The 16,479-nt window shown below is 32.2% G+C and overlaps 2 protein-coding genes across 3 annotated transcripts; both read left to right on the top strand.

Moving 5' to 3' along the window:
• The first annotated feature begins 3,169 nt into the window (after positions 1–3,169).
• On the top strand, positions 3,170–4,486 carry LOC117684686 (ADP-ribosylation factor). 2 transcript variants are annotated; one of them, XM_066066263.1, is made up of 5 exons: positions 3,170–3,287; positions 3,429–3,502; positions 3,643–3,819; positions 3,940–4,074; positions 4,198–4,486. In XM_066066263.1, exons 2-5 carry the CDS (start codon positions 3,481–3,483, stop codon positions 4,359–4,361), a joined length of 498 nt encoding a protein of 165 aa, XP_065922335.1. In that variant the 5' UTR covers positions 3,170–3,287; positions 3,429–3,480; the 3' UTR covers positions 4,362–4,486. The 2 variants fall into 2 exon arrangements, with proteins under 2 accessions (XP_065922335.1, XP_034313686.1); XM_034457795.2 differs by lacking the exon at positions 3,170–3,287 and having other exon boundaries at positions 3,320–3,502.
• Positions 4,487–6,634: 2,148 nt separating this feature from the next.
• Positions 6,635–8,738, top strand: LOC105338306 (uncharacterized). The gene is made up of 4 exons (XM_034457794.2): positions 6,635–6,816; positions 7,173–7,349; positions 7,485–7,619; positions 7,900–8,738. The coding sequence occupies exons 1-4, from the start codon at positions 6,720–6,722 to the stop codon at positions 8,061–8,063; spliced, it is 573 nt and encodes a 190-aa protein (XP_034313685.2). The 5' UTR covers positions 6,635–6,719; the 3' UTR covers positions 8,064–8,738.
• Positions 8,739–16,479: the final 7,741 nt, after the last annotated feature.

Raw genomic sequence — 16,479 nt, 5'->3', positions numbered from 1 at the left:
CTTTCGCATGGCACTCGAGCACATAGTCGCAATAAATATTCTACATTCGTAGGAAACTCGTGAAACTTCGCAGTACTTACGATGTTACGAATATCCTACGATTTACCCCGAGTATTCTACTAGTTAATGCGATTGTTTCTCGAGTGTTCCTCGAGTGAATGGAAATGTATTTCGATTTGATGCGAATATAATATGAAAAGAGCTAGGCGATTATGGTCGAGTGCATTACGAGAACCTTGCGAGTTAACTACGAGTTAGCAGGCACGTAGCATCAGGGGGGGCCAGAGGGGGCCTGGCCCCCCCCCACTTTTTCTCGCAGCAGCAATTTTTTAAAAATTTACATATAAAAAAATGAATTATAATGGAGTTGGCCCCCCCACTTTTTTGGAAGTTAGTAAAAAATTGGTATGAAAATTAGGAAATGAGTAGTCAAATTGAAGTTACCGCCCCCCCCCCCCCCCCCACGGATTAGGAATTTCATGATTTGGAGGGAAAAAAATTTTGGTAGGGAAGAAGAATTTTTTTTTTTTGAGCTGAGTCTACCCCCCCCCACGGATTAGGATTTTGAAGATTTTTGGAAAACTTTAAATTTCCCTTTTTTTGCTTGTCAAGATTTTTTGGATGGGTCTGGCCCCCCCCCCCCCACTTTCAAAAACGATGCTACGTGCCTGGTTAGTACGCAAATGCGAGACTAGTTAGTGTTTCGCAATATTATTCTTTTTTGATTACTAAGTTCATCGTTCAGTAATTATGTAAGTTTATTACAGAACCTTTTCTTTCGAAATTTCTTTATTCTAAAAAAATGATCTTTGTTCTTCATTGATAATCTTATTTAGGGAATAAATCAAACATAACTGTTGCCATTTCCATGGTTATTTAAACAATTCATGAACTAAAACAATATCACGATCTTCTTGTTCGTTTATGAATGCAGTAATAAACGTCCGTCAGCAAATTATGAATTTTTTTTTTCTCACAATTAAAAACATTGTCACAATATGTATTTTGTTAGTAATCTTAACTCACAAATTTACTTCTACCTGTACGTGTTTTCATACATCTTTTATCATCTATATATTTACATCTACCATGTATAATTTCCTCTTTTTCTCACGGAAAAATATAGTCAATTCATAGCTCTATAGAAACAGCCAAACTGAAATTTACACGCCCCATTTATCGATTGGTCGAAATCTACAGCAGCTGAAAGTGACAGGACTGAAATTGACTCGCCCTGTTTATCGATTGGTCTGAATCTACAGCGACCTAAGTAAACTCACGGACTGCACGAAATAATCATGATGATGCCAGACTCAAAGTCTCACAAGAGACGATTTGGCTGTTTCTTTTAGCTAACATACTTATGTACATTAACAGTAATTAAGTGAATTTTACTAACTTTTCATAATCAATTTATTAATTAGTTAAAGAAAGATGTTAATATAAACAATAAGATGCTTTCTTTGATGATTCATGCGGGTTATGAAGGTAGCGATCATTTCAGGAAAAATTAACATAACCCGCTAACGCGGGTTATGTATTTTTCCTGCAATGTCGCTACCTTCATAACCCGAATGAATCACCAAAGAAAGCATTTTATTGTTTAAATGAATATTACTCTGATTGCATTATTCATCTTAAATATGGTTGAAATTAAAAAATATTTCCGGGAAAGTATTTTATGCAAAAATGCAATCATTAATTTGTTTAATAATCATGCACTTCATAAATTAACACACCAGATATATAATCGTAAAAACTCGTATTTATTGGTGGTTATATCGTGTATCAATCGTAGAATTTCGTACTCATCCGTAAAAGTATCGTATAAAAATCGTCTTACATCTTGCCTGCTCTTAGGAATATCTCAAAGCATTCGTTACTTAATCGCCGAAATTCGTACATGAATCGCCACAAATTGTCCTGTTATCGCACGAACATCGTACATTGAAGAGCAGACATCGTAGTCGAGTCGTACTAGATTCGTAAAAAGCACTGTCTGAATTATTGCAGGACTGACCCACAGGGGCCAAGCCCGTTTTAACATAAATTTCAATGTAACCATAAATATTTATTTATGGATACATTGAAACTAATGTTAAAACGGGCTTGGCCCCTGTGGACTGACCTGGCGAATAATGGCGATTTTTAACTTTTAGTAATTCGTAGGCAATCGTGGTATAAATCGTGATAGTGTGACAAAGGCTTAATGGACAGTGTGTCTTCGGATGACACGATTCCGCTGTTAACCACGGTAACGTTGGTCGAGTTGTAACAATTTTTCCTTTTTTTCCCGCAGGGTCATAATATTGTCTAAGATGTTTCGGAGTTCGGAATTGTTAAACTAAAGCTAAACCTTCCAACATTTCATGTTTGGTTGCATTACGTTGAATTAGATGAGATCGTTCATAAAAATTGTGTTTTGTTTGTGTCTCTTGAGTTTTCCTAATTTTCCTGGTTATCTTTGGCTTAGGTATGAGACTATTATGTATGAAAGAAACCATGGTCACTTATCCAGAAATTTTCGTTTGGTTCGGTCAAAACAGTTTTAAGGTTGTTTTGTATACAGATGATTAGATCAAGTCTGTTTCCGGATCAATGTATCTGGCAAACCCCATGGCATATTTCGTTACAAATGCAATCGTTTCCAAGTCGTCAACTTTCTTGTAATGAATGTTTTAAAAAGTCTCCGGATCCACACAAATGATAACAGTTAGTTGTTATATTATTATATCGACCGAGTAATCAATCAATTTCCTGCTCACAACAAATCCATATGAACTCCTGTGTTCCAGTCTATTTTGTTTAAATTTTCTCCTTCTAGATTTATTCTATAGCTAGGACATTACTATCCCGACATCGCACTAGGAGATGAATAATGCCATGCATTATCAAAAAGAAAACTTGATAAAAATGAGTGTTGGAATATATTGATATAATTTACGTTTTTTAAATTTGGTCTTAAATCAGGTTCAGCAGAAAGAAATATTTCTAAAATATAAATATGCCTACATTATGCCTTGGAGCAGATTCTTTCCGTAAATAAATAAACTATAGCCATTGACTCGATTTACGTCGAGTGAAGTATAATGCACGAACGACAACTCCGGATGATGTTTACTAAGGTATAGCTAATCCTTTCGGGTAATTATATCCTACTGACACATTCGTAAGGCCTCGGTTTGTTTACATTCACAACCGGTTTCGTCATACCTGACACGCTGGAGAATAAATCGTTGATTGTGCCAGCATTTAAATGGCACGTGTAGACTTTAAACATGGCATAGGTATAGTATATAAAGTCACGAGAATATCATAAACCATTAAACTGAAGTGAGGATTTGATCACTAACCCTCAGAAATACGAATAGAAAACTGATATTAGTTTAATTACCTTACTTTATAACCATGGGTTTATTTTTCTCAAGCTTAAAGGATCTTTTCGAGTCTTTTTCCTCTGGGTCTCCGGCACGGATTGTTATGCTAGGATTAGACGCTGCTGGTAAGTTGTTTATTTAAAAATCACAAAAAATCATACATATATAAATTTGATTACTCAAATTTTCAGTATGCATGTTGATTTCATTCTTTTGTTTGCATTTCCCCGGCCATGTTTACAAAGCTAGTCCTATTCATTTGCAGGAAAGACAACAATATTGTACAAGATAAAGCTGAATGAGATTGTGTCCACCATCCCTACCATAGGTTTCAATGTGGAGACTGTGTCCCCCGTAAAGGGCGTGACCTTCACTGTCTGGGACATCGGGGGTCAGGACAAAATCAGACCACTGTGGAAACACTACTTTAATAACACCGAAGGTGAATTTACTAAATATAAAAATCCATTGCACAATTCCTGATTCTTTATTTTCCTTGTAAAACTTGGATAAAAATTAATGTAAGAAACTCTAGATCTAAAGCAAATTTTCTTTACTGCAGGATTGGTGTATGTTGTGGACAGTAATGACAGGGAGAGAATCCTGGAGTCACGTGAAGAACTGTTTGGGATTTTAAACAGCGATGAAATGAGAGGAGTTCCCGTGGTGGTCATTGCCAACAAACAGGATCTTCCGAGTAAGGAGATATAATAGAGAGAAAAGTCGAGTTTTGTACGCAAATGCAATTACTTAAAGTAATTAATGAACTTTATGAAATTTATATTACTTCTAAATAATTTTCATAATTTCTTTTCAATAGATGCATTAAGTACCTCGAAAGTGGCAGACCTGATGAGCTTACACAAGCTGACTTCACGAAAGTGGTACATTCAGGCCGCCTGCGCAACAACAGGTGAAGGGATTTTTGAGGCCATGAAAGAGCTGTCCTCCATGGTAAAAGAATACAAGAAAGGGATGAGATGAAGCCTTTTCTCTCAAAGATAATAATGTGTATGATATACACCACTGATTGTGACACACCAAACATCGTCTGGGAGAATCCTGTGCCACGACATTGCCCGCTGTCCGTGGTTCCGTGTGCTTTTCTTGACATTTAAACATCGTTGGTTTCATTGAAAGGCAGTTTTCTTGTCTATAAAAATAACGAAATCTTTAATTTTTATTGAAGTTTTATGAATTTGAAGAACTGAATGTTGGTAAAAGCTTCGATTTTGTTATCACACTCGAGGCATTTGTGTTACATTTCATTATATATTCGTATGTGTCTTCTTAATAGCTTAATGAAAACAGTCGTGAATGTATTTGCAAACCTCAGTGATTTAAGTGATATATTCATATATTTATTCATTCATTTTGATAAGATACGTTTTGTTAACAAAAATAATATGTTAACAATCATGCATTATTTTTACATTTATACTGATAATTTATATTTTGATACTGTTATTTTTATTTTCAATTGTTATGTTTTGTTATCAAAAATAGTATGATACATGTAACAATCATGCATTATTCATACTGTTATACTGATAATTAATATTTTGATACTGTTATTTTTATTTTCAGTTGTTACTTCTGGGATAATAAAACAAATTAAAAAAACAACAACAAAGAGTGGTTTTATTTGTTGTGTATAGTATGCATAGGATGAGATGAAATACAATGGCATACGAAAAATTAAGCAAGAGTTTTCTAAATTAAAAGTCCTTGTCCTACAAAGAAATAATAATAAAAAGATGTGTCCTGAGTTAATGATAAAACACAAAGAAAATTAGCTTGAGGGTATTATCACCAATGTTCATGCTAGCTCATTTTCTCTTCATTTTTTAAACACCTATTTTGTAATATTTAAGATTGGTACATGTAAAGAAATCCGGCATATACCTATACTGATGCTGTCTTGTGTTTAATAAGTGGCTGCAGACCCGTGACCTTACAGGAAAATTTCCCATGAAGTTTTGTTTTCGCATCTACTATATTTGAATGTGATTGGTTATTAAACCATTTCATTTCTTAATTTAATTAAAAAAAAAACTGCTAATAGCGAAGACGATAAACTGAAGTCAATGGCATTTCATTATAACAAAGTTTATTTCATTTCTTTATTATGAATAATTAAAAAAATCCATGTTCTATAAGATACCCGGTATATTCTTTAAATTAAAGATGATTAATTGTAAATATATTTTAGATTTTCATTAAATTGAAGATACTTTTGAGTTTCCGCAGTTGTATTGCTGTTGTGCAATATTCGTTGATTTAATTAGATATCCAGTTTTGTCCGGTTTTAGGTGAATTATCAACGTTCTCAAGGCTTTTGTGAAACTTTTAGCTTCGTCAATTACTTTGTTTAGTATTAAGCGTTGTGTTGTTCAAGTGGGTAGCGTTGTTAAGTAATTTTATTTAATCTAAATTTATTTTTTGAATTTTTAACGTTTTAGGTCTACCTTAAACTTCAAAATATGATATTTTGGACCATACGCTATTATTTAGTAAAGAAAAAATCTAAATATTTTAGCTTTACAATTTGAACATTCTCCTACATCTTATACAGAGCCCCTTTTTAAAGGAGGTTGATATTATAGCGTTAAAATGACAACAGCCATTCATTTCTCTGAAAAAAGTTAACATACCAAATATTCCAACAAACCACAAACGCATATTTCCCGCAGTACGCTTTTTAGGAATTTAATGATTTTGGGAAATGCCCTTTTTTTTTGCTTGTCAAGATTTCTGATGATTAGTCTAGTCTGCAATTATTACCCGTTTTACATTATTTGGTTAAGAAGATTACTGTATTTTGTTTAATTTACTGCAATTTCAAATATTCATATCTATTTTGGACACTGTTCTCCTCCTTTTGATGCAACTGATGCAATCAGAAAAATAAAGGTCATAATTTTCCAATACATTTATGACACTAGTATACATATTACATGAAAGTTAGGTACTAATATTGTTTTACTTTAGATATCAGCATGCATACATTACAGATAAAAAAGCATTGTGTTTAAAACTAAGCACTATCCTATATGAACTTAAAAAAAAAATGTTTAAAACAAATTCAATTGGTCGTTATATGTATATATATAGATAAGTTCATGGGTATGTTCATGTACTATAAATAGACCCGGATGTTTCGTAATAACTTACACGCTGTATATTGACAACATTTAAATAGCACACGTGTAGATTTTCAGACCTCAACATTTAGGTATAAAAAAGTTCAACACAACAGCATGCATTCAGAATTAATCAGGCAGCCTTCACTGAGAAATTACTCTTGATCAACGTCGGCAAAGAACGACACTATTTAGAACAATGGGATTATTACTGGCTAGATTGTTAACTGCATTTGAGTCCTTTTCACAGGAATCTTCAGAGTCTAAAATTCTAATGCTTGGCTTAGACTCTGCAGGTATGAATAATTCGAAATTGATTGATAATATTTGGTTTTAAATTGAAAGCACACTCATTTTCTTAAGTTTTTTTTGCTCGTAAACCTACCAGCTAAATTATTTTGCGATAGATTTTATTAAAACCTAGTAAATACGTCACGTATCTTAAATATAATCTTTTTGCTCGTAAATTGACCATGCAGCTGAATTATTTTGCGATATATTTTAATTAAATCCAAGTAAATTCGTCATGCACGTATCTTAAATTTCATTCTTTGCTCGTACATGTAAATCTACCAGCTAAATAATTTTGCGATAGATTTTAATTAGAATCAAGTAAATACGTAATGTATATTTTAGGATTTTTTTTTCAAAGGCAAGACAACAATTCTGTACAAGATCAAACTGAACGAGAACGTACAGGGAATTCCCACTGTTGGGTTTCACGTGGAAACCGTGTCCCCGATAAAGGGCGTGACCTTCACGGTTTGGGACGTAGGGGGTCAGGAAGTGATTAGACCTCTGTGGAAGCATTACTACCAAAACACGCACGGTCAGTTCCGATCTACTAGATTTAAAGTAACCAATGGGAGGGCAAGAATTTATCTTCTTGCCTCTTTTTATCAACCAAACCTACTCTAAACTTTTATTATATTACGTTAAGTCAATTTGTGTATTTTTTTTACAGGATTGGTGTATGTTGTGGACAGCAATGACAGAGAGAGAATCCTGGAGTCACGTGAGGAACTGTTTGGGATTTTGGAGAACAATGATATGAGAGGAGTTCCGGTGGTGATCATTGCCAACAAACAGGACCAACCAAGTGAGTATTATAGAGTAATATGAAAAGAACCAACTTGTTATTTTTCTTCACTCTCTATTCAATGTATGAATTTATAATGTGCATGTTAAATGTAAATAATATAAATGCATGGTGGTATTGTGACTAAATATTTGAAAATTAACCACCCAAACTCACTAAAAAATCGGTATTGATATATTTGATTCATTAACTTTCATAGTTTCTGTAGAGTTAAAAATATAGAGGTCAATCTGAGAACTTCCAATACTTCAATATTAATTATATTATACTTCTTTTTCAGATGCCCTGAGTACATCTGATGTGGCTGACCTTTTGTGCCTACACAAACTAACGTCTAGAAAATGGTTCATACAGCCCGCATGCGCAATAAAGGGTGAAGGACTTCATGAGTCCATAAGCGAATTAGCAACACTAGTAAAAGAATTCAAAAAAGTTTCGAGATGATCACTTAATGACTTTTTGTCGTTAACATTAACGATTAAGAAAAGCCGCTGCTTTTTTCCAAGTCTTGCCAGTTAATGTGTGATGCATAAACATGTAATATCACGCATTGCCTTTACCACAACCAGTACAGCATTAAGTATATGTGCGTTACATTTCGTGAATGCAGACAAATTAAATAGTCGAGATAATTTTTTTATTGTATACATGTAAATGTAAATAATACTTTTTATCAAACGTTGATGTCACAATATTTATATGTGTTAAAAATCTTTTCCCTTTTTCACGTCATACTACAGTGTATTGTTGTAAAGCTGTTATATATAACGGGTGCTACGTCATAACAAAATGGTGGTTGTGAGACGGAATATATTGTATAGCATTGGCTATATATGAGCATTATGGCATGCGTTTATAAAAGCTTTGCTCATGAATATGTAAACAGCCTAATTTTTAATTTTTGTTTTTAATGCTCTGTAAATGTGATATCCATTCTTACCTCCCTTTGTTTGTGTAGTTTACAGAATTGTTTTCCATCATCCGCTCTTGTTAAATACTTTTGACAACAGAGCTGTATTGTATTGTTGCAAATCTTTTAATTTTTAAATTGAAATTGTACACAGTAGGCCCCTGTCATTGTATTATGAGCAAAATGATATAATAAATATATATATAGATTTGTTTGTTGTTTTCCATTAAGGCATTTAGAAAACCTTTCTTTGACTTTCGTGAGTAGTCAAAGAAGTCAAAGAATGATTACTCATACATGTTTTTACATTATTTTTTAAATATTGTATTTGGAATTAGAGTAACTGATATTTTAGCATTATTTTTATCGTGGAAACCCGCTTGTGGTCATGCAACAGTGCACATATTTTTTTCAGACATTGCAGACTGTATTACCACACGGCACAAAGCAACCATGTGATGCTCTTGAACACGCCCATTTCAAGCCATGTGTCAATGATGGAATGATGGAAAAATAAAGGAAGAAAAATGTATTTGTACTTTTATCGCTAAAATAATAATAAATTATATCTAGAATATTTGGCTATATACGAAGTTTAACAGACTTAAAAGCTTTGTACATTCATGATGTGAATCGGTTGGTGATCCTTTAAGATTTATTTTTATCATGTGCACAATGATATTGTGTGTACCAATGAAACAAAATATTTTATAAATATCAAGTACAGAATAACAGTATTTTCGCAGAGTTTTGTTAAATCAAGGACCTCAATATCCCAATATAAATTAGAGATGACATTTAGTTACTGACTTGTGTAGAAATCTGATCAGCCCAGCAACATAGGTTTAGTTCCTTGCAGGAAAGACAACAATATTGTACGAGATAAAGCTAAACAAGACTGTGTCGACTATCCTACCGTAGGTTTCAATGTGGAGACTGTGTCCCCCGGAAAGGACGTGACCTTCTTGGGGGGGTCAGGACAAAATCAGACCTCATTAGAGATATTACTTCCAAAATACCGAAAGTAAATATGAAATTTTCATCGCACGATTCCTGAATTTTTATTTTTGTTTTTTGTACAATAAAAAGGTGATTACGATCTATATAAATTAAATATGACAGCATTTAACAATATTGTCCTTTCTGATATATTTCATTTTATCAAATAAAATATACAACATGACTACGTAGTCATGTTGTATATTTTATTTCATAAAATGAAATATATCAGAAAGGACAATATATCTTCACGGCAGGATTAGACTATGTAGTAGATAGCACTAGACAGAAAAAGAATATTGGAATCACCTGGAATTTTTTTAAAAATTTGACTGACATTAAAGCATCGTTGGTTTCATTGAATGGCAGTTTACTAGTGGTCTGTAAAATTTAAGAAATTGTTAATTCGTATTAATGTTTTATGAATTTTAAGAACTGAATGTTGACAACAGTTTCGATTTCATTATCACTCTCGAGGCAATTTGTTACATTTCATCATCCTATTCGTTTATATTAACATATGATGATATTTTCATTGTAAACTTAATAGCTTATAATGAATACAGTCATGTGGATATATTCGCAAATCTTAGTAATTTAATTAATATATTTCTACTTTAATTTATTCATCATTTTTATAAGACTTTTTTGTGTTTCTAACCTGCCTGTAATTATCTTGTGATGTTTGTTCTTATTTTTTGCCTTTTGATACCTTTTTAAATAATACAAGACAAGCAGATGCTGCTTTTATATTTTTATTTCACTTCACTTACTAACACTCAACAAGTGTGCATTGAATACATGCACAAGTATCTTATCAAACCTTCCATCCTTTGAAACTTGACCATAAGTCTCGTAATAAATTTGCGTTCGTTGTTCGAATATTTACTTTATCTCCAGTTTTTAGTATTACAGGCACAGTGTTCGCACAGTTTCCAAATCTGAATTTGGTTCATTATTGCAATTTCCCAAACCTTTTCTCCGTCCATTAACAAGAATTTCGGCGTCAAAAATCTTCCCGGGATTAATATGGCTCGTCCACGTAAAAATGTATAGTCCATCAGATGGCGCTGTGAAGATTCCGTTGTGAGGATTGTATGCGTTTCCGTAATTAAAATACAATCCATCATACACAACATTGGCTGGGGTATTCCTGTGTAAAGTCAATGTTTTTGTAATGTACGCATTGAAAGCAACTATTGAAGTTGCATCTGTAAGAAAGAAGAATAAGCAGAGTCAGTGTTGTCACATTTAATGTCCAAACTGTTACCCTTAGTGTTTACCTGTACATATATTTTAATCCAAGCCGGGTATCCATAGAACTATTTTTAGGACCTTTAAAACTACCCGACCATTTAAATACCCTTGCTCACCCCTGCGAATGTTATTGTCATTCAAATTTTAGACCACGTGGTTTTATTTTACCCTTTCAGTTTCGCAGTAAAAATCGTACCTCGTGTATATAGTCTATTTCACATTATCTTGGTTCTTGTAGTCAAATATAAAATCAAGAGGTTTATTGATTTTAAACTTTATCTTCATTAATTTGTGAATAAAATGTGTTCTAGAAATAAATGTGACTATACAAAAATTAGTTTTTGTCTGCTGTTGCAACAACTAACATGCTTAAAAGAGATCCCTCCTGATGTAATTTTCGATCCGCGCCTGACCTAGTAATAACATCAATAGTGAAACAGACCATACGATTTTATGCAGAATGTTCCTTGAAAATGGCTCGATATACTAAGTTTTAATGCAAAACAGACATCCATTATTTTTTTTTAAAAAAACCATGGTATTGCACACCACAAGCATCAAACATGACTATGATTTTATTAAGCAACCCAATGTTTATATTTTCAACCACTCTGCACGTGGCTGAACACGAACGATAACTCTTAACTTCTAAATATTATCGTTTAATATAAATAACTGCTAGATGGTGAAATAAGACATACATCTTGAAAGCTTTTCCCGTTTTAACATAAATCAAAGTAGGATATGATATGAAAATCGACCACTACTTACGTATTTTGAGAATATTATTCGAACACTTATACTTCCGCTCGAAATTTCATAGGAACTAACCAAATCTCGGTGAAGTCTCGTGAACTTTCATTCGAGCACCTCTGGATTTATTACGTACTTAGCAACGATGAAAAAAACATTCCAAACACATTCGCAGGGGTGTGCAGGTGTAGTCAGTTTTGGCGTAACCTGGGCATTATTCTAACAGGTTCTTCTCACTTCTGAGGTAAGATAGTTTTATCCTTAAAGTTTGTTTACTGTTAATTTGCAATGACAACCAAGTTTTTTTTTGTTTTGTTGACTTGTTACATAAAGTTGTCCTAAATTTAGCATATTGATTGATAAATACTGGTAATGTTACTAAAGTATACAAAGTAGTTATAAAGTAACAATTCTACATAAACTTTGTGAAAAGTGTGTTACAGTGATTGTGTGAACTTATGGTATAAGTAAACATGCAATTTATATATAAATATAGTATGTGTAAAAGTATAAGTATAGTACATATTAAAGTAAAAATCTGAGTAAAAAATCTGAGTAAAAATATGCATGTATACTTTGAGAAAACACATGTAAAGTAATTGTATTAAATAATGTATATGTATGTGGAAAAACGTCCATAATATATAACCCCAATGTATGGTATAATTATCATACAGTTATTAAATGTATATTATTTAATAGATTCCAGTATAATTCCAGAGTCACAGTATTCCAGAATCCACGTACCATAGTATTCTATGAACCAAGTATTCCATGAACTCAGTATTCCGGGAAACCGGTATTTCGTAAACCAGTATTTTAAGGACAATGGAACCAACCTATATATTCAACTGTTCATTCAACTATTAAACATTCAACAGTCCAGATTTAACAACATTGGCCTGCCATATTTGGACGGATACCGAGGCCGCCATTACGGACCAGCCAATCAGTGAAAGAAAAACTTTAATATTTTGTATTTAAAACTAAACAAATATAAACAATCTATTGTATCAAAATGAAGTAAAAGAACTCCATATATTTGTTTTCTCTGACAACCAGCACGGCCAATATATTACAAGTATACTTGTTGCAATAGAACAAACACAATAAATTTTCAAAGTTTTGTTTAAATCATATCGGACATAAGTAATTTCATAGCTATATTCTATAGTAAAAATAGTACTAGCATATGTATATATAAGTGAAAAATCATTATGATGAATTACTTTTTAATATATCTATAATAATTTTAATGAGAAAAATAATACCTTTTAAATGAAAATTGCTGACACAATGGTATTTGACTTCCAAATATTTTGAAAAATTTGCACACGGGTCTCCAAATATTTGACTTGATGCTCGAAGATGACAAGATGCGTAGCCATTACAGTTCCACTTGACCTTGATTTCGGACGACTTTGAGAGACAGGTGCGTGTACTAATGGATCCACCTGGACAAACCTGGTCATTTGTCCGTCCGTAGTTGGCAGACAAAATTCTGATTTTGGACCCATTTTCACAGCGTATGAAACCCCTTTGACCGTCACAAAGGGCGAAAGTTTGATCTAAAATTTTACAAGAGAATGTCGAGTCTTTGCTGACATCAAAACAATTACTAGTATCAAACATTTGGAAAACAATATATCAGCTTACCAGACGCATTAATGCAGCGAGGTCGCAACGCTGTTAGTAGAAATAATACTTGCAAACATTGAGGGAAGAACATCTTGATAAAATTATCCCAGTCTTATGTGTGTGGAAATGATCCAAGTCTTATTTATATGTAATTGTTGTAAGGATATTTACTTATTTTAGATCATTAATAAAATTTTATGTTCCATAAAATGTTTTATATACAAACTTTCTTCGCTAATTAGCTATTTAATTTTTCAAATCTTCCGATTTCTGGGTATTGTTTGTATTATCTTCAAGTTCATTTTGATCGGGATCGAACTCTCGAAATCTAAAACCTGTGCCGCTCTAATTAAATTTTTTCAATACGAGGTGCAAACCTTCTTGTTGCAAAAAATGTTATATTCATTATATAATAATAACTGGGATAAGCACTAATTGCAATTTAACATTTCTAGGCTTAAATCCTTAATTTATCATAAGACCTTATCCCAGTTATTACATTAGCTAATATGATAATTGTAATTCTACATTTCATGTGCTTTAGTTATAATTCTGTTATTTATCTGGTCAATAACTGACACAATCACTCATTGGGTAGTCAGGTTTTTTCTTCTGGAATTCATGCAACAAGAACAAGCTGCGGAAAAGGCATTCAACATTGTACTGCTTTTAGAATTCTCAGTATGAAAAAGTTGTGAATATAAAATTGTAACTTACACTTTTCTGTCAACAGTTTTTAGCAAGAGTTTGTAAATCAATAAAAGGGAATAGAGACTATGAATTAGTTTCATTAATAGAAAATTTAGAGTAAATCTATTGAACTCAATTAAATATCTGAAAGCGATATGAATTTGTACATTTGACTAAGTATGTCATTTTCAAAAAAGCAATAAAAAGTGGTTTGTTTTAATCTTTAGGCTTAAGTACTCGTCTCTTATACCTATACCTTTATCTTGAAGTTCATAGATTTATGTCTTTAAAAATTGCAACTGTTGCTATGAACAATATTAGTCACGTCTTACGACAGAGACATGGAAATAATTGATTGCTTTAGTATTTATGTTGTACATATACTAGTATACTATAATACAAAGGGATTATATTGTGAGACAATGGAATGTTTAATCGCATATTCCATCTCAATGAGATCTGTTTTATAAAAAAAAAAATGTGTATTCGACCATGCAAGACTAATACCATTAGAAAAACGATTAAGAAATATGTTACTATACACGAAAATCCGGTTTCGGTCATTCGAATTGAATCTTTCGCGCACACTAAACAAGACCTCTAAGTGTTTACCCAGTATAATGCTTTTAGTATGTGAAATAAGCACATTTATTTGTCTTTTTGCGGTCGACTGATTTCCAATGAACTTTTAAATATTTAAGAACGATGCATTTTACATTGACCTCTAGTTGCGACCCGAGACCTTGACTTTTGCTAAATATCACAAACACTTCCAGTTTAGTTGAATTTCGCTCAGAGCTTTTGGATTGGTTAAGTTGCCGATTGAAAGACTTTACACTATTGGAAGAGAAAAATATATACAAATAACTTTTTCTTCGAATTGCTAAAATCAGGACAAAATAAACAGCAAATTTTAAATGAGTACAATATGTTGTAGAAACAATGCAGACACCAATATTTGAATGGCTTTGGCTGTTTCTCAGTGATCATTTTGGTGTAAAAATATAATTAAACTTGCAATGAAATAATGTTGAATGATTACGTAAAGAATTAATCTAATTATTGGGAACGTACATGTATTTAGGATATACATAGAAATTGAGATTTGACGAATGTTGAATAAATAAAATGAATCAATTCTTTTCTTAAATGCGCAAATTTAATTTTGATAGATATAACATAACTTTCCAGAACGGGGTAACCAAGAATGCGGATTGATTAATGAACGTTATGACGAAATGTTTAGGACGCTTTGTAAACTTACATCACGGAAATGGTACACCCATGATGCGTGCGCAACAACAGAGGAAGGAATTTTGAAGCCATACGTGAAATGGTAAAAGATTATAAAGACAGATCTCACTGACCTTTTTCAAAAATCAAAATCAAGGAAAGAGACTGATTAATATGCAAAACTTTAACAACGTATCCAAGTCCAAAACATGTTTCTGCAGGTGATTTAATTGTTTGATCCAGTGGCACGCCATGCATTCTTTCCGTCCAGAATTTCCATACACGACGGACAGGCGCTATAGTTTGGACCATGTAAGGCACTGTAAAATTTACACAAAAGGTTTCTGTCCACAGAGTAATCAATTAATCTCCTGCTCAGATGTCGTAACAAATGAAGATGAACTCCAGTGTTTCAGTCTTTTTGATTTAATCGTTTCCTCCTAGAATTATTTTATAGAATAAGTTAGGACCTTAATATCCCTATATCGTACAAGGAGATAAATAATGCCATACATTATTGAATAGAAGAAACCTAAAGAAAAATGCTTGTTGGAATATATTGATATATTTTACCTTTTTAATTGTTGTCCTTAATCAAGTCCAGCAGAAAGACATATCTCTAAAATATAACATTATACATGTAAGTATGTCTTAGAGCAAATTCTTTTTTTAGTCGTCTCTAAAAATGAAGAAATTGTTATTTCGTACTAAAATTTTGGAAATTTTGCGAACTGAATGTTCAAACATTTTGTAATATTTTACCATCTATTCGTTTGTCTCTACATATGATTATATTTTCATTGTAAACTCAATAGCTTAATGAATACAGTCATGTGAATGTATTTGCAAACCTAAATGATTTAATTGATATATTAATATTTTTATACATTAATTTTTTATAAGATATATTGTTTTGTTTTATATTTTGTTTTATACAAAGATAATGTATTATTAAGCATTATTTATACTGTTATACTAATTTATATTTAGATACTGTTATGTTGATTTTGTTTCTTTGTGGATAATAAACTAAAGTACATGTAAAACATACAGTGGTTTTATTTTTTGTGTACAATATGATGAGATGAAACACAAGGGCATACGAATACCAGTAATTAAAGGGGCATGGTCACGATTTTGGTCAAATTTTATTTTTCTGTTTTTATTATTTGTAATGCTTTAAGAATGCATTTCTAATGATCAAATGAAATTTGGGTGCCAGTCGTAAAGTTTTAAGCACGATACAGGGCTCACAATTCTTCGTCATGTAAACAAGGCTCGTGCCCTGTTTTTGTTTACATGTGTTCAATATACCAGTAAAAATCTTTTTAAAGCTGGTTTGTCTATCTTATTATTCATTTTAAGCACAAATAAACAGTT

The sequence above is a fragment of the Magallana gigas genome, chromosome 7, assembly GCF_963853765.1.
Source record: "Magallana gigas chromosome 7, xbMagGiga1.1, whole genome shotgun sequence".
In the NCBI taxonomy this organism is placed as follows: Eukaryota; Metazoa; Mollusca; class Bivalvia; order Ostreida; family Ostreidae; genus Magallana; species Magallana gigas.
Note: the sequence above shows the minus strand (reverse complement) of the source record. Positions and strands in the feature narration are given on the sequence as shown.